Genomic DNA, 24201 nt, shown 5'->3' with positions numbered 1-24201 from the left:
CGCCATGAAATTCAATTTACTTTCCGGCGTGAAAAAGCTCGCCGGCCACACTCATGAAGCCGGCGAAAAGAATACTTGTGGCCGCCGGAGCTGCTGCTGCTCCTTTAGCGGCTGTTCCAATTCATCTTCCTAGGCTTTGATCATCGGCATTGCCATCGCCGTCATCATCATCATCACGGCAATCGTTTGCGGCTTCGGGCGGACGCAAGATGAACCAAATCAAATCAAATTGCGTCACAAACACACACTCACAAACACTAAACTGAGCCTAGCTGCCGGGCTGCCAAAGAGCAAAACTGAATAGAAGACTAAGGCTTGGCCGGCTAGAGAGCTCTCCATTAAACAGCAACTTTTATCATTTCTCAAACTCTGCCCACTACAATAAGCGAGCGCATTGCGATGCATTGAATGAGAATAAACGCTCGCATTGGATGAATGAAGGAGCTCATTGTGTTTCATGGGAGCAAGCAGGTTTGGATGGATGAATGAATGTCACTGCTACCATGCCAGTTGTGTCGGTGGCCAGCGGCTGAACTTGCGAGCGCTCGGCCAAAGCCGGACCTGTTTTCGCGAAGATAGATTGCTTTGAGAGGCAAACTAGACGGATAAACAGACAGTCGGCGCTTGCTGGGGTAGCCAACAATTGGTCAGTTTTCATCCTCATCCACATCATCATCATCCAAACAGACTGAGATTGGCGATCTCAAGATGCAACAACAACATAATGGATCCACTCAATCCGGCTGGCTTAATAGGCTGGAATCAAGTTCACACAGTTGGCCGAGCGCTTGGCCGCATCAGCGGCTCGCCTAAACACGACTCTGTTCACCTACCATCAGAGCATGAGAGCATCACAAAATCGGCATGGCCAACACACAGAGCCATCCTCTGCGGCTAGACAAGGCGCAAAACAAACATCCTATATGCCGACAAACACCGACAACCAATCATGCTAGCGCAACCTGACGGCGGCCTATAACTGTCGGCCTTCGGAGCCGACAAGAGAACGCCTTCAAGTCTCACCGCAAGATGCTCGGTGAATTGCGATCGCCCAATAGCACAGCACGAGGATATTATTTGCATGGCGCTGAATAAACACAAACACTTTCGAGTTTTGCATTCGAACTTGTCGTCGTGCTTTGGTTGTCGCAAAAATCTCAGCTTGAGCGGATTTAAGCTGTGGAGCGCCGTTCACCGACAGCGATATGAATGCCTAATGATGATGTTGTTGCACAGCCTTGTTGTGTATTTAACTTTTTCACTACACAATCCAATACAAATGTAATAATAAATAATAATAATATTCTCAATAAACAGCTTTGCTGAATGCACACTGGTGTTCCGTAAGCTCGTGTTGTTTTGCATCGTCCCTCTTGAGACCAGCGCGTGCTGCGAGTTGGATTGTGGGCGAAAATTTGCACACAAATGTTGTCCATCTTTGTTGTTGTTGTTGTTTTTTTATCTTGTTTGTGCTCTCAATAAGTTGTTTTCTTTGCGCTTTTATTGGGGCCGACTGCCTAAACTGCAGTTCAACAGTTGCATTGTGGGTGTCCCTACTAGCGAGCATCAGCACACACACACAAACACACATATGCCGTCTCCTCCGAGAACGTCGCACCGATTAATGATGGCCTAGTTGCAACTGATGGCCGTTAAACAACGTCCAAGAATGGCCAACAATGGTCCCACTTAAACAGCTAGTTCAGGTTGTTGAAATTTTTAAGAAAAACCCATGTTAAGCTACAACGACGGCTACGGACAACCAAAAGCTGGTCTAAATCGGCCAGTGGCGGCACGACCAGTGGCGCAAACAAGCCAATTATCTCAAACTACCAGTGCCAGTAATTCCCATTATCTGCGAGCTAATGCAGTTGCAGATCGGCGTTCGCCACTCAGTCTGGCCATTCAGCAGTTCAGCGCCGCCAGCAGCAGCAGCAGTAGTAGCAGTAGTAGCGGCAATGCGATCAATTCATCTGCAAGCGAAGAGGCCGATAATTAAACCAGACTCTGCAGTTTCATTTGAATTTGTTTACCTGGTTTTGTGCTACAATCGTCGGCGCGCTTCTGCTTGCATCCGGCACTCTTGTTTGCATCTCGCAGCCAGATCAATGGAGTTGGATGTCTGCTGAAGCTCGCCAACATTCAGCAAACATTCGGGCGCTTTGTCATTGGAGGCGCCTGTCCGATAGCTTCGCCTTACCTGTCTGCGCTTTGAAACTATGTTTAGTTATGGTTTATGTAACTAGAGGGAGGCCGCGTAGATACGCCTATGGCCCTTCTTGGCGCCCGTCGGCGGCGGCGGCTCAAGTTCATCAAAAAGGAAGCCGATGTCTCAAGCGCAACAATACCAAGGACAAATGTTGAATAACAACTAGTTGCGGCAGAATGCATTTGAGGCTTTTGATTTGGAGAGTGTGATGTGCCAACTGCTCAGTTTTGATTTGATTTGATTTGATTTGACTTGCTTTGACTCGGCTCGGCTCGACTTGGTACTGGTGCTTGTTCTTGTGCTTGTGCGCCGACCAAACAGTAGCCGGCGATTGAGCAGAGTGGCGAGAAGAGCAACCTGTTTGTATGGCAAGCCGGCAACTGAGAGTGCGGCTACTGAGATAGGGATTCAAGCAGATGAGGTTTTGTTCGTCTCAATCGCTCATGTAAATGCCATTCGATAGAAACAGGTATTAGCTAAACGTGTCCATGAATGAGTTGCGTGCGCAAAAATTGGTACTAAAGCAAAAAATCCACAATACTTGCGGTTGGTGTTAAACGTGGCGCTAAACTAACGAGCGCTGTCAGCTACCTGGCAACAATGTCGAACTGCTACCATGCGATTAGTTTCGTCATAGAGCAAACAGTGGCTCGCAAAATATGATATGAATGTGCACGCAATTAAGTGAGTTGAGAAATCGAGAGGAAACGCAGGCTCTAAGGACAAAGTGTACGTCTGCCAGGTTGATTTCGTTTAAGTTTGTCCGAACAAGCAACCTGCTTTTGAAGAGATATTCTGAAATTCTCATTGTTAGCGCAGAGAGAATCCGTTTCTCAAAGTTCTGAATGAATGGTTTGTCATTCAATACAAACAAGCATTATAACAAGAAAAGAAGGAGGAAAGTTGTCAAAATGATGATAATAATAATAATAATTCGTCCTCTATTCTAATCCATATAACACACCGAAAAGGCGAGCACTTATAATCAGGCAATAAGACAGACAAACAAATGCCATCAGCGACAGCAGCAACAACAACATTGTGACAATATGCTGCTCTTTGGCCTTTTCAAACTGAATTCAAAGGCGAGATTAAGTTTACTGTTCAATTGAAACTAACCAATGAAGAGAAACTGTTGGCACTTGTTCATCCATCCATTCATTCACTCATTCACTCATTCACTCATTCATCCATTCACTCATTCATTTATTCGTTTAATGCAGGCTGGTAAGCCCACTTCATTGGATGGCATTGAGAGAAGATTTTTCTTTCGTTCGCTCATTGTTGCAGCCATTTGTTACCACTTCTTGGTGGGCTTATTCTTCTCGACAAAGGAAAATAAGCTCTCTATCGCGGATTGCCACGGGAAAAACAATCAGCGCCACCGTTCTGCCGGCCTACCTGCATACCGTGTTTTCGCTTGGAAACTGCCTATAAGAGTAACCAATATAGGTATTGAAAGCAGCTTACATAAACTCTGTTCGGCCAGAGACAAAATCTGTGGAGATATATGAATACTGCCGCTTCTGCACAGCACAAAGTAAAATCACGCGCTAAGCTAAGCTCTTAAAGGCCGTAAACAGATTTGTCGACAAGAGCGACTTGTTTGCATAGTAGATAGCGCAGTATTGTAAAAACTGTGTCGCTTATAATCACATGAATTAGCCAGCCAGGCTAAACGACGACAACAACAATAACAGCAACAACAACAATAACAATAACAATTGCAATATTACCATCTTCATTTTCATCATCATCATCATAGTCAGCATTCTCTATCAATTTGAGACAACATCGCTTAAGAGCAACTCATAGCTGTGCGACCAGTTGAAAGACTCTAAACAACCATGATCCTTAGTCGATCAATGGTTCATTTATTGAATTGAAACGCATCTATTCATTGACTTGTAAGACTCTAATTCATTGATTCTTTTATTTTCATTCACTAATAATATTGGTGCGTTCGTTAGTCGTCGTTGAGTCTCTCGAGTCGGAAGGGAAACTGTTTAGCAGGTTGAGATTCAAGCGGCCGCTTGAATCTCCGGTGAATACAATTTGTAAGCGTTATGCGGCTTGCTGTTTTGCACGAGCTTTCTCTCCGTTCAACTGTCTGTCTCAAGACAACCCAACAAACCGCAATCAACCAGTGAAAGCCAGCAACGCCATTTGAAGACAACCTATTTTAGGCAAGCTTACTGCAAATTAAGTGCGTCCTTATGTGTATCTGGTCGCTTGCTCTCTTTCTGGAGTTTTTCGACTTTACAAGGCAACGCAAGGCAACGCGACACAAAGTGCAGCCTGTCCAACTTGCTAGCGGAGAGTTTGTAAGCGGTGCAACACTCTTCCAAAACGTGACGAAAACCATCTAGACGAGAAAATAGTAGCAAGGCGCGACAAATAGATAGAGATCAAATCACAACTCGCAAGCGATTTGCCGAGCTAGATTCATCTTGTTGACAAGATGATGCTCCAAGTTTGCCGCTTCAAACAGTGTGGCGCACTAATTGCTTATCGCGCGTTTGCTCAATGTATCGTCTAGTGGCTGTGGTGGGATAAGAAGAAGGAGAAGAGGAGGACGAAGACGAGGTGGAAAAGTAAGGCGGCAGCAACTTGTTTAAGCGGGAAAAAGAGAAAGAGAGCAAATAACAATAATAGAGAGCCTCAGATGAGCGTTGAATTGTTGATGGTTGCAACCACTTGATCGTCTCCTATCGGCTCGTCTCGCTGACTTGCTCTCCCTCTCTCTCTCTCTTTCTAGCTGGGGCTTACGGATACATCCATACTCACACAAGCACATACAAGCTGACCGGATTGATCATCCTTTCAGCCTCCCGCTTACTGCCAACTTGGCGACTCGGGCACTAAACTGTGAGAACTGTGCGTGTAGCAAATAAAACTGCGAGCCAGCGAGCGAGCTGGATGGATGGATGGATGGCAAGCGAGTGCTTGAGAACGAGATTGCCAAGAGGCTGAATCTTGGCCACACAATACAATGAAACGCCGACATTCAGCCGCTCTATCTCACATCCTGTAGGAGAATCTGAGAATGGTGGCGCTAGTCGTCTGGCCAGGCGCGCATGCGCCCAAGAGGGCGCCATCACGCCAGCTTCCTGCAGTTTGTCAGACTAATCCAGCGACCAACGAGAGAGGCCGCTGCCTCTTACAGTTCTTTTCTAACATCAAATAACGCGCAAGGCTAGTTGTTAGCGGTTTAGGCCAGTTAGCTAGCTCTTCAAGAACTACTAAAGTAGTGAGTAATGCCAGCCAAGACAATACTTTCGCATTCGGCGTTTAGAACTCCACGATCGTACAACAATTATGAGCCATTCTATTGACACTTTGGCCGTAGCTGCGGCTGCCAAGCAGCAACAGCAGCAGCTTGTTAACACGCATCACCATCTCCATCATCATCAACAACAACAACAACCACATCAACCACCACAGCTTACCTATGAACAACTGCAACTCCATCAGCCCCTGAACCAGCAGCAGCTGCACCTCCACCATCAACAGCAGCAACTGCAACTGCAACAGCAGCAGCAGCAACAACAACAACAACAACAACATCAGCATCATCACCAACAACATCATCATCAACAACAACAACAACAGCATCAACAGCAACAGCCACACCAGCACCACCATCAGCAGCAACAACAACAGGAAGTGGCCTTTCAGCACCACCAGCACCAGAAGCAAACAATCGTTACTGGACAGCATCACCAGCAGGCGCAACAGCAACAGCAGCAGCAACAGCAACAACAGCATCAACCACAACAACAGGCGGCCATAAAACACGTTAAACGGCCGATGAACGCTTTCATGGTCTGGTCGAGAGGTCAGCGACGCAAGATGGCCCAGGAGAATCCAAAGATGCACAACTCAGAGATTAGTAGGCGACTTGGAACCAGATGGAAAGAGTTGGCTGAAAAAGACAAGAGACCCTTCATTGATGAGGCCAAAAGGTTGAGGACTCAGCATATTGAAGAGCATCCAGATTACAAGTATAGGCCGCGCCGGAAACCCAAGCTCATGGTGACGGCCAGCTCGACTGCGGTGGCGGCGGCGGCCGCTGCAGCGGCCGCCCGCCGCCGCCGCCTCAAGCGTGGCCAGCAACCCAATGGCGGCCGTTAATAATCATATGAATGGCTTGCCGACAATGACAAATCAAATGGCGCACGAGCTTGCCGTGAGCGGCATCCACGCCCACCACCATAATCACCATCCGCACCATCCGCACTACCCTCACCATACTCACCATCACGCTGCCACAGCTGCGACCCGCATCCATTGCGTCGGGCTTGGCCGCGGTCGCGGCAAATAACCATCACAATCCCGGCCCGATGGATCTGGTCAGCCATGCAGGCCACCATCTCAGCCATCCACACGCTTACCAAAACGCAATGGTCATGGCGCAGCAGATCTACACAGGTACTACTTAGGGTCGGCGGCCGTCTTAGTTCGTATTTGTGCCATGTAATCATGCTCGCGGTCTTATTTGGAGCGTAGTCCTAGTTTATCATCTCGTGCGCACATGCATGCTGAAGATTGCACATTGGCGAAATCTAAACCGGAAAGAATTCAAATTATATTTTGTTACGAGCAAAGATTTTGCTTCTGTGCAAAGAGTGTAGCAAAATAAAATTGAACTAGTTCATCCGTTCAAGTTTTTTGATGAAAAAAATGTCGCCCGCCGCCCCCTTTCCCTACCCTGTTCTGTAAGCAAATATTTGAACCTACTACTCCCTTTCTCTTTATCTCTGCTTTTCATTCTCTTTTAAGCTGGCTATACACTTTTAAGCGCATATTCCTTACAGAAAAATCAATAATAAGCCCGATCGAATCATCTTGATTTGCATTCTGAAGGAAATACATAATAGAACTTTTATTATCAATATTCCATAAGCTTCTTCTTCTCTAGCAATTTCAAAATTAAATGATATAAATATTGTCCCTCTCTTTTTATTTCACACATTCAATCTCAATCCGAATCTTATTCTTGTTGAAAAGAGTATAACAAAATTGATACATTCATCAGTCTTCTTTAATATTGGAATCCGACATGAACTTGATCAACATGTCTCGTCGAGTGTTTCCAATCTGAAGCATTAATATGGATACTAATTCTTTGTGTAACGCTTGGCTGGCCTCCTTATCTTTCAACAATTCTAATCCACTATTTAATGCTTTATCAATGGCATCCTCTTCATCCGGCATCCTTTTAAGAGCAAACTTTATTAAAGCGCCTTTCATTGCGATCACGCCCTCAGCTGGAATATCTTCTCTAGTTTCAATGATATGATCAATTTGTTTTGTAAATTCATCATACAACTCACTTGGCTTTGGTTCATCTAGTTTGGACGCGGATAATTTCTCAATTAAGGCTGTTACAATATTTTTAACATTAACCCGCTCCATTAACAAGGCACAACTATTGAAGAATGGCTTTAATGTAGCTAAATGGAATTCATCGGGGAAAACTTGAATAAGACATTCCATAAGATATTCTTGCGCTATGGCATCTCTACTAGAAACTATTTGTTCTAAAACACTAGGTAATACTGTATCCTTATAACAATCAACATCAACTCCTTCTAATTGTGACAATCTGACTAGATTAGTGCCAACTAACAAACGTAAATCTTGCCTATCCTTTTCTTTTCTATCTTTTTCTCTTGAATGCCCTTGATGTTGTATTCTGACCCATAGTTTGTTCATCTCAGCAAAATTAATCAAAATAAAATCAAGCGAATCTTGTAGGACACCTTCACTTGGATTATCATTTGTTGCTGGTAAAACTTCTCTGCACATTTGTAGTAGATAATTGCGTAAAAATAAACCACGTAAAGGATGTTGAACACCGCTACACATTTCAACTAAATCTTTGAGGATCTCTTTTCGACAGATTGGGGTTGTTTTCATATAAACATAACCAACTGTTATCAACAAATATAGTCTCGGAATTATATTGCCGGCATGTTGAACAACTTCATATAAATCGGCCATCTTTTTACCACGATCGAATTCTTCCGTTAGATAAACAACTAAATGACGAAGTTGATCTGTTACGGTGATATATAATTGATAATATTCCTTCGGGGCCAAGTTTGAGGTCCTAAGTTCGCCAAGGAAAGATGATGCGTGATTTAAAGCATCCATCATGCGGCCTTTGTCGATGGACAATTTCATTTGCTGATGGTACATAGCAACTAGTATAATATAAATTAAAGAAATTGGTTGTTGATAATGCTATCAAATTAATAGTGATAGTATGGTACAACTATTGATAAGACAGTTAGACAACTAAAAGTGTCAGTTAGTGTGTTTGGATCGGGGCGTACTCGTCGCCCGTTTGTCTGTCTGTGTTGTTCCCTTGGGAATTCGGCGGCTGTGGCGGCCACCATTCCGAATGGGTCGCTTTAGTTTATTCTGTTTTGTGCGGCGATTGCTGCTGATTTCCATGTTTGCCCAATGGCAGACATAAAAATCTGACTGCTTGAGTTGCACAAGGAGGTCGCCATGCGGGAGTTCTGCGGCAGCGGCGTCGGCCGTCGCTGCGCTGCCGCCACCACCTCTTCATTGCGAATTACCTCAATAACGCTTGTAACGAGGTTGATCCGAAGGGGGAAACAAACATTGTCTGACTAAAAAAGCGACCGGCCTGTTATTGAGAAAATATCAATTGAAAATGGTCATCTATTTATGAGACACTCTTTACTATTCGTTTAGATAATGCTGCTCCTCAGAATGGGCTCACTCGCAGCTGGCGTAACTCCTCCCAATTTTCCGGATAGGCGTGTCTATTGTCTAAAGCCGCGCCACGAACGAATTGTAAATAGTGCAGCCAGCCGCTGCTACACGCTGCTTCTCTCGATGCACCTTTGTCTAGCATCGCGCTCCAGTGTTACTAATATTATTATTATTTTATTATATTTAAAAATAATATTATCATCTTTATTATTATCAATCATAATCTAGGCATCATGGAATGTATGAGCTTTAATGAGGAGTTTAAATTTGCCTCAATTCCGCGTAACTTATTAGCTACTTGTGATCAGTCATTACCAAGGCCAGAATGGGAGCCTGCGATGCATCTCATTTTAGTTATTGGGATGATTGTTTTGGTACCCGTCTCAATACTTACCGCTTATATGGAAGCAATGCTCTACTTAAGATCACAGCAAGCCTCAGCAGCTCAATCAAATGGTAGCCATTCAATTACTCAAAGCAACCATCATAATGGTGGCAGCAATAAAGATTATTGCTCAAGCCATTTAACTGATTCTTGCAATAAGGATCGAAGTAATGGCAGTGGTCATGGAGCGGCAGCGATCTCATCATCAAATTCAAGCTATCAATCCTCGCTACCATTTAATGCCTTATCAACTCATGCTGGCGGTAGCGCAAAGAATAACAAATCTAATAATAATAATATTGGTAACAACAAAGTTAACAACAATTGTACACAAAAGCGACGAAAAAATAGCTCTACGGCTAATAGTGAAAAAGTGCCAACAAGCAACAAGTCTATAGGCTCAACAACTAGCGATAGAAAATCCTCCAGTCCTTATGCGCCTATATTTCAAAATCTCACCAATGTTATTTCATCGCCGCCACCTCCCCTGCCAACTTTTGATAGTGAATTCGATTCATTAGAATTCAAGAAGTTAAGAAGTAAAAAATCGGCAAAGAAATCCAATTCTCTTAATGGTAGTATAGCTAGTAGTGATGACATTGGAAATCCCAATACACTTAATCAAGGCCACGTTGCCAACTCGAATCAAGTCAGTAACAAAGCCAAACAAAATGGAAAAGGTGCTGGACTTAAAATAGGAGGAAGTAATTCTATTGATGGAGTGCGCGATGTAGATTTAAGAACTCAATCAGAGCAGACAGGCTCCAGAGAAAGCTCCATGAATCGGAAGGGGAGTTTAAAAGATGTTTTTAATGCGACTTCTCTATCAGATGAAGAGTTGTATCGTGACAAAATTAACAAGCTTTATAACGGCGTGAAGAAGGCTAGCGAGATAGATCATCAGGAACAGACGACCATGATGCCAATTCAGCCACCCTCATCATTGTCATCAACACCCTCCTCATGCTCATCAACATCTTCATCATCCTCAGCATCCTCTACATCCTCATCATCATCCGCGTCCCCCTCTTCAACCTCATCTTCACCGCCTTTGTCGGCTTCATCATATGGCGAATACTCACTACTCGGTCCAGGCGCAACATTTGAATTGCCTTGTTTAAGAGTGAGATCAAGAGATTAAATGTTTTGGTTTGATTGGCGCACCATCAAACGTATCTATGTAAGAACTGTTTAAGTCACATTATTTATACTATCATTCTGATGTTCCCTTGTAATCATCATGATCATCACCATCTCCCTTGTTGTCGAGCTGATAAGACATTTGACATTAAAGTAAACAATGTGTAGAATGTTAGATTAGCATCGAGTTATCGTCAATTAAGCTGAAAACAGAAATTTGATGAACTGATGCTAATTTAGACATGAACTGATATTATTAGTTGAATTCTCGTAGTTTATGAATTATTTGTCAATTAGAATGAAAATGTTCCAGTTTCAGAAGTCCTTCAAAGGGGTGTTTCAGTTACATATTCTAAGCACGTCGCTTTTGCTTGATTGCAGGTCCCCTGATTTTGTTGATCGTTTTTCCAACAGCGCGTCTACGACCGTACCGACCCGGCTTAAGTTTGGGCGGACTCTGCTTGGCGCTAGCTCTTCTCTTCCTACGCGTTCGCCCTAAGTAGTCATAATGTTGACGAAAGAAGGAATATAATGCGTTAGTTAACTTTAAAGGCAAAGTTTTGGGAAATTAGCTCTAATTAAAGAGCTTCTTTCTTCTTTTTACAAGTTAGCTCATTGAAACCTACTCTGATTTCTCAAGCGCGCCGAGTCCTCTCCAAGGCCCGACGAGTCCTCGTCAATGGAGTTGGTAGATTTTTTCTGTATAGAAGCCTCGTCGTAGGCGCCAATACTGCTGTCCATCATGACAGCTTTGCCTCCTACTCCTCGTCCGCCCATTGCATCTCGTCGCGCAGAGTTTGCCTCGTAAGTGACTCCCGTTTCGTCGCCTTCATGGCGGCCAACGGCTTTCTCTGGCTGCATGTCTCTAATTAAGCTGTCGATTGAAGACTCGTCGACTTCGTCGCCGTTAGCTCGACGGCGAGAGCCTACTTGCGGCGCCCCAACTTCAAGGGGCCTCAAGTCGGCCTGCGAACGATCATCGTCATTCATGAACGAGAATCGCGGTCGTGACTTGTATAGCAGCTCATTCAGCTTGTAGTATTTTGGCGCATCTAATACATGGACACGATGTTGTTGTTGTTGATTGATGTTGGAATGAGGCAAGTCATAAGTTAGTGATCTTGAATCGGATTCTAGAGTAGACTGTGGAACCGGAAATGGCAATGCTTGAGCTCCATGAATGCTACTAGCGAGCAACACAAGCAGGCCGAATTTAAGTGGTATCAGATAGTTTTCGATTTGTCGCATTGTATGTTCAGTTGAATTTTGATTAACAGATTGGATGGTTTTGTAACAGCACTAATTATATGAAACTCAATCAACCAATTGTCAATTCAAGTGATCGTTCACTATCTTGTTTCAATTATATCACCCTCTTTCCGATTAATTGAAACAACTATCTATTTGATGGAATCTAACATGCGCAGATGCTGCAACAAACTGCTAGGCGCAACAAGTCGTTTGATAACGTTTCTAACGGATCCGCCACTTCCAGGAAATTCCATAAGCTTATCCTACAGCTTCCGCCCCCAAAGCAGACTCTCCTCTAACATAGAGCTTCTAAAGGCTCTGGGCTAATCTTGAAGCCCTTTCTAACTGTTGTCTTTGTTGTTGTTGTTGTTGTTAATGATGATGATGACGATAATATTTACTCACCTTCACAATCAAATGAGTTCCACCAAACGCAGACACTCGATATCTGGCTGAAAATTGTACCATTCGGGCACCTAAATGTAGCATCAAGGTTTTTAGTGCATTAAGACGGTATTGTTTGCGTTGATCAATGTTTGTTTTTGCCAAGTTGATCAAAGGGAGATATTGTGTTTACGTGTGAATTGGATGAGAAATCGGGTCAGTAATATAATTGAAGCGTTATTTATTAGCAAGCTCTGTTTCGATCCGGAGATACTAATTTTGCGCTACCATCCGTGTGGCTACAATCTCCACTATGGGCAAACAAAGCGCCAAAAAGTTGCATTGAGAAGCCATCTAGATCTACAACTCATTCATTATGCAACCACATGCTTGTTCTAGTTTCATTTTGTTTGTTTAGTAAAACTGAATGAAAGTTTTTCTAGACAATCACCACTTCAAAGCCGCGCGGAGGCAAATATTTGTCCTTGTTGTTCAATCCTCCTCTACAAATTGCAATCAAATCGAACTACTTAAAGGAATCGTCTACTTACAGAAAGCTATCTTGCCGTCCATCCGCCTGACAGATGTGGAAGATCTGGATGAAAGATTGATGAAAGTGTTAAGAGTTTAGACTGTTTTGTTAGGCGATGTTGATTAATTGAGGAAGCTTATGCGATGAGATTGAGATGCGACTTACTTGACAACGAGATGAAACATCCGCATAGTAGCCGGGATACTTTTGATCGCGACAGTTGAAGCTAGTCAAGTTAACTTTACTTATTATGGGATAATCAATGCCGGGTTCACCCGGAATTGCGTCCTGCAACCACTTGATTGTGTCATGGTGATCATGGTGATGATTGTCGCCGTGATCAGAATAGTGATTTTGGCCATCGTCACAATCTTCTTTATTCTTTCTGGTTGAATTTCCTCCTTTAGAACTGTCATCATCATGTTGCGGCCTCTTCTTCTTTCGCTCTCCTTCGGCGGCCATTTCGTCACGATAATCGATATCTGAATCTTCCTCCTCAGACCTCGCCATGGAGGTACTGGTGTCTCCTCTACCAGACGAATCTTCTCCGCTACTCGCTTTGTTCGTCTCATTTTCCGAACCCGCAGCACCGCCTTGACGTCTGTCAGTATCGCCTCTATCCGGCTTGGTTCCGCCGATGCGCTCTATGTCGCCTCCGCTTTTACGCTCATCTGATATAGAGTCCTCGTCGGCATCTGAGATGCGGTCTGTACCTACACTAGAGCCTCTATCATCCGTAGAGGACAATCTATCAGTATTATCTATTCTTGATGGCTCTCGATTATCTTTATCGTTGGCTGGTTTACTTTCTGTCTCTTGCTTCATTCGGCTGCTATCATAATTAGTTCTGTCTGACTCCGATGGATCAGTTCCATCATCCGAGTTGTTTGAACCACTACCATCACCACCTATGGTAGCCCCAACGCCTCCACCTGAAACTATTCCATCTCCACCACTCACTGACTTATTATCTATCTGATTTGGGCGCTCGCGATTGACGCGCTGTGTTCTGGGCTCTCTATCATCAAACTTCTCTGATTCGCTCGCTCCATCAGCCATTTCTGTTCCCCCTCGAGAGGGTTCTTCTCTTTTGCCATTCGCCGATTTATCGGAACCAGCATCATCGACAGGTTCAGGATCATCATCCACCCCATCGTATTTTGGTATAACTGTAACCGTATCACCTTCCTCCTCTACGTCGTCATCACCAACTCTTCTTGGCTCCGGTAAAGGTGCCGCAGACTCTTCATTTCCACCCTCTTCTTCGTCTTCTCTCTCTTCTCCTCTTCCACTAAGGATTGATTTCTCCTCTTCATCGCTTCCAGATTTGGCAGCACCGTTGTTACTACTCAAAACTATTTCCAGAAAGATTCTCGTCGCTGGTTTCATCTTCGTTCAATTGTGGTTTTGCCTTCGCATAAAAGGGGAGTGCGCTTGTTACCACCGACCGAGCCATCTTTAAAGCCACCTTTCACACCACTATCATCGGATCCAACTTTAGTGGAGTCCAACGGAGTCCCATCTTTAGCCGTACCCAGTTCTATAGGCTGCTCTTGAAGATACCTTCCATGTTTGATTACATTCAGATGATGTTGCAGATTTCTACCGTTCAATCTTCTTCTTAGTCTGCCCGTCTTGGCTTGATTTCTTTGTGCCGCATTCTTTGCCCGCTTAATTAATCTACCTGATAGTTGCAAATCTCGCCTAGATTTCTTCTTATTATTTCTCCCTCCTCTACCAACCACAGAACCAATTCGTTTAGTGAATCGGTTGTTCCTCTTGCTTTTAAAGCGCCGTTTTGCCATCAACTGACTTGCAGTGTTCAACATTTGCCTTCTTTTCGACTTAAGTTCTGCAGGTTGCTGATCTTCTCCTCTTCTCTTCAATATTGTCTTCCGTTTGTGATGATGTTCGCTTTTAGATGTTGAAGAAGTTTCTACTTTAAACTCATTGAAATTGCCCAACTTGCTTAATGGGCTTTGTGGTGAGTTCGCCGCACTAGTTTGGGATATTGAGAGCCCATTGTCGCCTCTTGTTCGTGATGCTACAATATCACTAGCCGCCGTCGAGGGAGCTTGGAGTTGAGTGGTGTAGCTCGATGGACTTGCTAGTGCTCCAGATTGTTGGTTGCCATAAGGATTGCTTGATACTCCGCCAACCAGTCTCGGCCGGATTGAATAAGCGGCCAGAAAGGGAACATCGTTGCGCAGTTTACTTATCATTTCCGGACTCAGTTCATCTAAACTATCGCTCGATGATGAGGCCCAAACCTGATGCACCGTAGTGATTGAAGGCGCAGCCAGCTGTTCCTCGACCTTATTTGATCCTCTCGGCACCATATTGATGTTTGACGTAGCGGCCGAACTATCGAGATCATCCTCATCAATAATCTCGCTGCTTTCGCCCGAATCAGCTTGAGTTGGTGAAGTTATCAAGCTTAGTGGAGATTCGCTGCCGCCAACTTCATTGGTCTTGTTGATGTTGGTTGCAGGTAAAGGAAGAGTTTCGAGCGAGGTGAAACTGCTCGTTGGCTTCGGCGTTGTTGCGATGGCATAGTAAGTAGATTGTATTAAAATAAAATAAAATAATAATAAGTTAACTTGCCTCAAAGAACTTTTCGGTGAGGCCTTCATCTTGATCACTTGTTGATAAAGCTCTTGTTACTCTTTGAACGCCACTACTTGTTATCGAATATGTTTGGTCAGACTCCTGATTGCGAATGAGACAAGTAATTTGCATAAAGGTATGGTATAGTGGACAAGACTAAAAGAGGCTCACTAGTAACTATCAATTTCTCGATCTCAGTCTAACTCATTGAATGCTATCTAACGACTGCTACCACCATTTGAATGTGACGGAAAGATATATTAAGCTACATCGATCATCTCGCCTCTTAAAAACACTTGTTGCTAAAACTAATTTCACTACTTGTTCAGGTCAGGTAAGAGGTAGTAACATGGTGCGGTTTGTAGGATTTGTTTTAAAAGAACCGTTCCAACAGACCTTTCTATTTATCATTGCTGTAGTTTTCGTTAGCAATGACAACCGAGCATTACAAGACTGGATGAGATTGTTTGAGAGAATTAATAAACACCTCTGGGAGATTGCATTAAAGACTCATTTGAAAAGCCTCAAACCTCTCTGCTCATTTGTCATTGCTAACCAATGATGAATGAAATCTCGCTTCGACTCCTCTCAATTTGAATGACCTTCTGCAAATTTGAATCCATCAGTTTGCATGATGGTCAGACAATTTGGTTAGATAACAGAGAGTTATAATCGTACTTTAACTTGTTTATTTAGACCGTCAGCTAACGAAGAGTTTTTTAGACATTAAACGGATGTGAACGCATTCCTGTGTGCTTGATAAAACATGTAAACCACAAAGGTAAGATTACGGAACAAGTGGTGTTGCCTTCACCTATCTCGTCGTTACTTCGCCGACGTTTTGCTCAAAGCTATGAAGCCATAAAAGTCTCAAACAAGTGTCCGTTCATCCTTATGGCCAACAGTAGTTGGCTATCGTGAAGCTCTATGAATGTCGTAGTTGTTGGCCTATCACATATAAGTGGACTTTGAGCGGGCCTGAGAATTGAGCGGTTATTGCGTCAAATCCTAATCGCTTGTTTAAGTGCGCCATACAACAGGTGGGCGCAGTGCTTACGCGATCTCCTGAATGCTGATACACGACTAATTAAGCGAGCGATGAAAGGGCTCCCGCTCGTAGCTCGGCTTGTTATTACTCAACGATTGGTCAAAACCTTTAAACAGTCGGCACTTGAATCTGGTTAGTGTGTCTCTCAACCACATTATTCGCATGGAGGTTGAGAAGGTGCCTAATACTAATTCATCGCCAAACAACCATCAATCAAGCAGAGGGGAGAGGGAGAGAGAGAGGGTGGCTTTGTTCTAGTCTTAATCATTCTTATACTAACTCTACGGAACTTGTGTGCTGGTTCGGTGGGCGGTTGCATAATCCGGTCGACCGTTAGTTGCACGTGCGCTGACTCGTATTCAAAGGTGGAAACAGTCTTTTACTACCCTCAATCCCTTTCAACCATGATTTTGGGTTTTAATCGTCGCAATAATTATTGTTGATTGATTAAATTAACTTGGAAATAGAAAAGATCGGTTTCGTCCTGATGTGCCATGTCCTGGTGTGGTTGAAATTCATTTTGTTCGGGTACCCTTGAAGAAATCCATTGATTTTGCTTGGCCAACAAACAAACGAGATAAGTTTCGCTGCCTGCATCGGTTGACTGGCAGCAAAAATCCGTGCGAATTCGAAATCATGCAGTGCTATGCGCCAGTCTTGTGTGAGAGAGATGGACGGATGGACTACAGAACTTGAAGCAACTAGATGTCTCTTGTGAGAGAATTCACTATATACCAATGCGGACTGAACCATCGGCTCTACTGCACCGCACCGCATCGCACCCTGAGCGGGCGTTCCTCTTTTGCCCGCAGCGGTTTTTTTTCTGAGCACAACAATGTGGCACTCCGCCTCGTGTTCATCTGCGATCTCACTCGCTTTATCACATGTAGTATTTTCTGAAACCATCTCTTGAATCCAACATTTGATATGGAGTACTTAACTTTTCGAAATATCGGACTGGCTTGCGGTGTTGGATTTCTAGGTTATTGTGTTTACTTTGATCACAAAAGAAGGAGTCATCCAACATACAAGGAAAGGGTGAAGGCCAGGAGGGAACTCGAGCGGACACAACAGGAGACTGAAGATGATATTGTGCTACCGCCGGCTAGTGATAAGAGGGCACTTGAGAAATTCTTTGTTACAGAGGTAGAGAAAGGTGAAGAATTAATTCAGGCCGGTGATTATGATCGTGCCGTTAAACACCTAAGTTATGCTGTGGTTTTGTGTCCTCAACCTCAAGAATTACTCCGCTACATGAAGGAAAGTTTACCGCCACAAGCTTATGTAAAACTTGTAAAATACTTAGAAATTGCAAATGAAAAAGTCAACGAAGCTTTCAAGAAGAGCAGTCTTGCAGAAGAAGATGTCGAATAATAAAAGACAGTCTAATTAGTGTTTAACTCAGGTTCCGATTAGAATTCAAGAATGAGACACCACAGCTGATTTACTTTCTCTTTTCTGCACACTCTTTTAAATCGCATGTCAACAGAGCATACAAATTTACTCGCCACATAAATTATAAGTAAGATATTTTATTAATCAAAAAAAAATACTTATACTTATTATGGATGCTCAAAGAGCGAGGGTCAGAGCCAGTTATTTAAAGAAGCAGCAAGATACTACAAAATTTCGCAAGTCTGGTCGTTACATGGGCATAGCTTTGGGAGCTATGGCTTTAGCAATATACGGTTTTTCTATGTACACTGTCAAGCAAGAAACCATAATTAGAGAGATTGATGATGAAATTGATTCAATAAAATCTTAGATCTTGAAACATTTTAGACACTATAAACTTATAGATCAAATTGATCACGTAGTCTTTTAGTTTAGAGTTCATTAACCTTTTGGTTACCAACCTTTGGCTTGGTCTGAAATGACTCGACACAACAGAAAAATGAATACTAATTGACCAGCTCTAGCCCGACAATTTTCATTGCTCAAAAATTTCACATCAAATCTGCTTCTAACCATGATGCCTCTTATTATCTTGACAAATTTGTTTCTTTTAATCAGTAGAATTCTCGCTCAAAGTGACCAATCAGTATGCAACCAAGAACTTCTAGATAGGAGTTTTGTCACATTATGTGGACCAAGTCTTTGTGAGCCCTTACTTGAGATTAATCAAGATGGAACAAGACCGCAAGAGTGGCCAAAGAGTAAAGATGAGGTAGTTCATATAGTTTCATCACGTAAGGGCGATCGATTTAAAGTGCATACATACAAAGCCCTCGATACAACAGAATTCTACTACGAGGAGAGTCATGTCAATGGTTCCATATTTGTTGACACACAAACTAGATACCAAAAAATTCTTGGGTTCGGTAGCACTCTTACAGATTCGTCTTGTAGGAACATTGACCATCTGCCAAATGATACGAGAGAAAGATTGATTAATGACTATTTCAGTACAGAGAGTGGGATAGGCCTGAATCTTGTTAAAGTACCAATTGGCTCCAGCAAGTATTCTTACACAAACTATGTACTAGATCAACCAGACGACAATCATATTGAGCTGAGCCCTTACGACATTGATCATAGAATACCACTTATCACGGATGCTATCAAAGCGGCTGGAAAGTTTAAGAATCGTTTCAAAATTTTAGCTAGCTCTGCTACTGCACCACCTGAGCATAAAGACAATAACAGGTTGGTACATGGTGGTTGTTTAAGCAAAGATAAATTTGAGAATTATGCCTCTTACCTGACAGGTTTTTTAACCGCTTACAAAGCACAAGGCCTAAACATATGGGCCTTGTTAGTTAGCGAATCTCCAGTTAGTGTCGGGCAAGATAAGAATATCAATGATTCTCTAGATTACAATTCGATGTCTATGAAGCCTTCTGAGGCCGCCATCTGATTAGGGCTCTCAACACTCTCAGATCCAAATCGGATATTGATAAATATCGAATGTTCTTGTTGGGTGATAATCGAGCTTATATACCTGTTTGGGTAGATGCTCTCTTTAAATCGCAAGAGATATCCAGTAGTATTGCTGGGGGTAGCTTACACCTGTAGCAGTGATAAACCTGCTTCGTATGACAGCTTATCTTATTCAGTCAAAAGATATCCAAACAAATACTTATTGGCAACTCAAGGATCTGTAAACTGCCCCATGAAATTGGGGAGTTGGCAGTATGCGGAAAATTATGCAACTGAGATTGTCAAGAACTTGGAATTTGGTTCAGTAGGTTGGATTGACTTTAATCTTGCACTCAACTTGGATGGCGGCCCAGTTATAAATGACAAATTTAAAGGTAACTGAGAAGCCATTGTATTTATCTATTGATTGAATTCTTTCCTTTAACTACAACTTTATCTGTAAATCCATATAGCTGATGCATCTATAGTAGTAGACTCCAAACTTCAAGTCTACTATAGAAACCCCATGTTTTACGCAATAGGCCACCTAAGTAGGTATATCAAACCCGGTTCAATACGCGTAAAGATAAACTTCTACTCTTCGCCTCATATGTATGCCAGCCAGTATACAGCATTCGTTACACCCGACAATTATCTGGTGGTTGTGGTCTTGAACAACAACATAGGACCTATGCCAGTGAACATAGGTATTGATACAAGGACGAGAGTGCAATCATTGTTGGACACAAAAAGTTTCAATACCTTCATTTTCAAGTTATAGACTCAAATTACAATAAGAGAGCAGAAAGAATAGCTTTTGAAAACCATATTTCATTTGTTCTACTTTTGAAACTTGAAAAATAGTTAACATCTGTATTAATGGCCAACTAACCTAAACCTAACGTTCATGTACATGCTTGTTGTAGATGTGTTACAACTAACTATATACATTCGTAGATAAACTTTTCTCAAAATGGCACTTACGATGAAGATTCTCGAGCATAAATTTCCGAACAATACATTGAAGAACTCAATTGTTTGCTCAACAAACAATAAGATTTTACATAAGTATCTACATAGCATCCTGTAAAGCTAGATGGGTAGGCTGTGTTCGCTTGAAGTACCATTTCATCCAGAGGTATAGTTGATAAACTCTCAATTTAAAATCTATCCACCGATGAGAAGATTTAACTTTGAGTTTACAATGCCAATTATGGCAATTCTGTAGAAGATTAGAATGAACATTTTCTGAACAATAACGAGTCATAATGATAAATGACATCTGTTGACCCTTCGTACCCATTCTTGTCTCAATACTACGCAGTAAATCGTTGGTCTTAAGTATTAATAACAACTCTCTCGGGACACTAGAAAGTAATTGATTAATTTCCGACATATAACGTGATGCATAACTTTTGATTTCTGACTCCTCCGATCGCATCGCCTTCTTATCTATATGCTCTGTGATACCTCGTACAACAGCTGACCAAGGGCGTCCGGATATTACGCAAGCCAATATACCATATAACTCACCGACTCCTAATTCTGTTGCGTATTTCTTAATTGAGTCCATGTTAGCTTGTATAAGAGCCAACCAAAGGTTACTATATTTTGATCTGAAATCATCGCTAAGATGAGTGTATAGACCATGATCTAGGAGAATAATTTGAGCACCTTTTTCCGTGTTTTTCACTAATATGTTACCCGGGGTGTGGATCACAATGTACGTGTCCATGTCTAAATATCATCTCACAATACAATGAGCCTAGACGTCTGGTCAATTGTTGTTTATCTATACCACTCTTCTCTATATAAGCAGTGTCGTTGATCATTCCACCTTCTTCATAATCCATTAGCAATATACGAGAAGAACTAAACTCCCAGTGAATTCTTGGCACTTTCAGCCAATCAAAATGCTCTAACAATCGCCTAGTTTTATCTGCATTTCTACCTTCATGCCTAAAATCCAATTCTAGAGGTATGTTCTTCTTAGTTGATTCAGCAAGCCAGAGAAAGGAGAAATTTGGGAATAATTTCGCAACAACACGAACTAAAACATCCATCGTTGTCATATCAACATAGCTGTGCTTCAAAACTTGAGGATGTTGCACTTTGACAGCAACCAACTGACCAGTCGTTTTCAGCTTTGCACGATGCACTTGAGCAAAGGATGCAGCTCCGACGGGCTCAATCTCGAATTCTTCGAATATCTCTTCCAATTCTGCTTTCAAATCCTCTCTAATAACATGTCGGATGGCTTCAAATTGTGTCCGTGGTGCTTTATTGTGTAAGACTGATAAGGTTTCGACATATTCTAATGGAACCAAGTACTGAAGGGCAGCAATATGTTGGCCGACCTTGATGAAGATGCCACCATTCTTACAGCATAAGTCTAATAATCTTTCTGCCGACCGTTTATGGCAAGCAGACCAAGCTTTGAGGGAATAATCCGAGCAATCTTCGCATCCCCTGAGAGAGAATTTATAAATCAGCCGCAATGCTGCTTGCGGTAACAAATGCTCTACCAAATCTAACAATACCAATATCTTTTGGATTCCACTCATTCTCTTTCAATGCTAGTAGACCACCAACACCAACGGCGCCTAGAGTGGTATACCTAATGAGGGGAGCAATCATCGGATTGCGCTGCTTCAGAGGCTCAGATCTTCTGTCAAGTTCTGAGATAGAGTTATTTGTTCAATTGGTTAATAAAGTGGAGTTAATATATATTGAAGGCCATCTAAAATGCAGAGAAACTCAATAAATGTCTCAATAGTAGTTGGGCAATGATGCTGCCTTATGAAGGCAGAAACTAGTTTAGAAAGGTGGTAGTATCCATGCCCTCGAATAAATCGACCATGTGCGAGGTGTTTTGGCTCAAGAGAATTTAACACAGAAGCGTAACGCCGCATATGATCGTGATCGTGCATGTTCGATTCAGATACAAGTCTTCTTACAAAATATACACGGTAGAATCGAGCACTAATTCCAGCAAAAGCAAGATCTCTTCATCGGTCGCTTCTTTTTATGTGCGCTTACTTCTTGAAGTGAATTATGGAGTTAAATCCATCGAAATGAACTAGTCCTTCTGTTATTGTGGTTTCTAACTCCTCCCTCTAGTCCAAACACATCTTATCGATCAAAAGAAAATTACTCCGCGTGACAAGTTTATTATAATTTGAAACTTGCCGAACAAGTAGTTCACCCATAAAATAATACAATCATGAAGAAATGTTTCAAATGAATTTATGATCTTTCTGATATTAAAAGGCCTAAACAAGATTTAGCTATCTTTTGAATAATAAACTCACGCAATATTCCATTGTCTCATAGATATAGCCCTATGGTAGTCAAATCTCAACAAGTGTCATAGGAACTCGCCGTCTTTCTGCCACATTCATTCCGACAGCTTTATATATTGTAGGACTTTAGTGTTTGAAGCAATATCCAAATTGCATCATGTTGCTTATGTTTTTCTAGCTACATTGTGATCATAAGTATTAGAAGTTGAGGCATTTGCTATCTCAACTATGGTGATAGGACATAAGCGACTGAGCAAAGGCAGTCCAAACTATTTCAACTTCATCAATTTTTTTTAGGAGAACGCGAATACAAAGAGCTTTCTTACAGCAGCATATACTATTTCTCAATTTAGGTAAGCACAGGTGTCAATTAGTACAGGACTAATTTCTATTCAATCAGCTAATGATAGTCGTCTAAATCCCAAAAAACAGTATTTGCTACATTACTCTTGTTCTTATTTACTTATTTTTTGTTCTTGGATGTGGATTATAAGCTAACTCAAAACCTTCCAGTTGAGTTGAACTATGGTGTTATCGTAGATTGTGGAAGCTCTGGATCTAGGGCACACATTTTTAGCTGGAAACATGGCACCATTATCAATGAGATTCAGTTTGTTAGAAATGAGAGAAGTGGAAGAGCTCTTAACAAGCATATTACACCCGGCCTATCGTCCTTTAAACATGAACCACATATGGCCTCCGATTATATGGAACCAATCATGGCATTTATTAGCGAATCAATTCCTCACCAGAAACATATAGAAACCCCTGTTTTCTTCCTGGCCACTGCAGGTTTGCGATTGCTTGATGACTCAACGCAAGAGGAAATTCTCACGGATATTACCAAAGATCTCCGTGCCAAATACGATTTTCCAAAGATAGAGAGTCAAGTTATCTCTGGCTCTTTTGAAGGAGTCTATTCCTGGATAAGCATAAATAAGGATAGGCTTAGTGATAGCTCAAGAGGCGTTAAATCTTACGGAATGATAGAAATGGGAGGCGCATCTATTCAAGTAACTTTTGAACTCAATCCAGAAATTGAGGACTTAATCTTGAAAGATCTCAATAACAATGATGCAATCCTAGCCTTCAAAAACCAACAGGTGATAATGAATCTTGACTCTAGCCACACTGTCAAATTATTTGCAGGCACTTTCTTGGGACTTGGAGTTAATAGTGGTCGTGAAGCGGCGATAGATCTACTTGTGAGAGATTATTTCAAGAATACAACAGTGAATGTGCTTGAAGATAAGAAGACTAACGGAATTGAGATTTTGTTGAAAGATCCATGTTTGACTTTTGGCTCCTCCGAAACCGTGTTACGACCTACCGCACTCTTGCAAGATCCGTTCTACCCGATCGGTTACACTTTGAAGGAAAGAGAAGAAACATTTAGAGCAAGATTAGAGGGCATCGGAGATTTCCTCTATTGTATGGATCTGCTTGAACGAGCATTGAAAATAGTTAAGATAGAAAAACTGAACTGTCAAGCTGAAACAAAATATTGCTCAATGTCATTACTATCCACTGAATTCATACCATACTCACAGTATCCGTTTATCGGACTCGCGAGATGTACTTTACCACAAATGCAATGATGAATTCTGCTGGTTTGTTTAACAGATCTAATGTTTGGCTTGAAACTAAAAGAATTTGCAGTACACATCACAATGAGTTGTTGGAGACTTACTCTCACCTCGATGTTACGCACGAAGATAGGATCCTCTACGAATG

At 42.2% G+C, this 24201-nt stretch overlaps 5 protein-coding genes and 1 pseudogene across 5 annotated transcripts; 4 read left to right on the top strand and 2 right to left on the bottom strand.

Annotated features, from left to right (window-relative positions):
• The first annotated feature begins 5527 nt into the window (after positions 1-5527).
• LOC131873187 (uncharacterized) lies at positions 5528-6343 on the top strand. Its single transcript, XM_059216230.1, has 2 exons — positions 5528-5590; positions 5822-6343. Exons 1-2 carry the CDS (start codon positions 5528-5530, stop codon positions 6341-6343), a joined length of 585 nt encoding a protein of 194 aa, XP_059072213.1.
• Positions 6344-7243: 900 nt separating this feature from the next.
• Positions 7244-9101, bottom strand: LOC131873186 (uncharacterized). The gene is made up of 4 exons (XM_059216229.1): positions 8967-9101; positions 8800-8870; positions 8551-8657; positions 7244-8418 (listed from the first exon to the last, which is right to left on the bottom strand). Exons 1-4 carry the CDS (start codon positions 9099-9101, stop codon positions 7244-7246), a joined length of 1488 nt encoding a protein of 495 aa, XP_059072212.1.
• An 8132-nt stretch (positions 9102-17233) lies between these two features.
• LOC131873185 (uncharacterized) lies at positions 17234-17680 on the top strand. Its single transcript, XM_059216228.1, has one exon. It carries the CDS (start codon positions 17234-17236, stop codon positions 17678-17680), a length of 447 nt encoding a protein of 148 aa, XP_059072211.1.
• A 190-nt stretch (positions 17681-17870) lies between these two features.
• LOC131873184 (uncharacterized) lies at positions 17871-19163 on the top strand. Its single transcript, XM_059216227.1, has 2 exons — positions 17871-18004; positions 18320-19163. Exons 1-2 carry the CDS (start codon positions 17871-17873, stop codon positions 19161-19163), a joined length of 978 nt encoding a protein of 325 aa, XP_059072210.1.
• A 1074-nt stretch (positions 19164-20237) lies between these two features.
• LOC131873183 (uncharacterized) lies at positions 20238-21729 on the bottom strand (annotated as a pseudogene).
• A 1445-nt stretch (positions 21730-23174) lies between these two features.
• Positions 23175-24065, top strand: LOC131873188 (uncharacterized). The gene has a single exon (XM_059216231.1). The coding sequence runs from the start codon at positions 23175-23177 to the stop codon at positions 24063-24065; it is 891 nt and encodes a 296-aa protein (XP_059072214.1).
• Positions 24066-24201: the final 136 nt, after the last annotated feature.

The sequence above is a fragment of the Cryptomeria japonica genome, unplaced genomic scaffold, assembly GCF_030272615.1.
Source record: "Cryptomeria japonica unplaced genomic scaffold, Sugi_1.0 HiC_scaffold_1181, whole genome shotgun sequence".
Taxonomy (NCBI): Eukaryota; Viridiplantae; Streptophyta; class Pinopsida; order Cupressales; family Cupressaceae; genus Cryptomeria; species Cryptomeria japonica.
Note: the sequence above shows the minus strand (reverse complement) of the source record. Positions and strands in the feature narration are given on the sequence as shown.

Coding starts and splice junctions, on each gene's coding strand:
- LOC131873187 (XM_059216230.1), top strand. CDS start 5,528: ATGAGCCATTCTATTGACACTTTGGCCGTAGCTGCGGCTGCCAAGCAG. Junction 5,591..5,821: donor AGCAGCAACAGCAGCAGCTT/GTTAACACGCAT, acceptor CAACAACAACAG/CATCAACAGCAACAGCCACA.
- LOC131873186 (XM_059216229.1), bottom strand. CDS start 9,101: ATGCTAGACAAAGGTGCATCGAGAGAAGCAGCGTGTAGCAGCGGCTGG. Junction 8,871..8,966: donor AGGAGTTACGCCAGCTGCGA/GTGAGCCCATTC, acceptor TCTCAATAACAG/GCCGGTCGCTTTTTTAGTCA. Junction 8,658..8,799: donor TCGTTACAAGCGTTATTGAG/GTAATTCGCAAT, acceptor GGAAATCAGCAG/CAATCGCCGCACAAAACAGA.
- LOC131873185 (XM_059216228.1), top strand. CDS start 17,234: ATGGAGTACTTAACTTTTCGAAATATCGGACTGGCTTGCGGTGTTGGA.
- LOC131873184 (XM_059216227.1), top strand. CDS start 17,871: ATGGATGCTCAAAGAGCGAGGGTCAGAGCCAGTTATTTAAAGAAGCAG. Junction 18,005..18,319: donor GCAATATACGGTTTTTCTAT/GTACACTGTCAA, acceptor TCTTTTAATCAG/TAGAATTCTCGCTCAAAGTG.
- LOC131873188 (XM_059216231.1), top strand. CDS start 23,175: ATGGAACCAATCATGGCATTTATTAGCGAATCAATTCCTCACCAGAAA.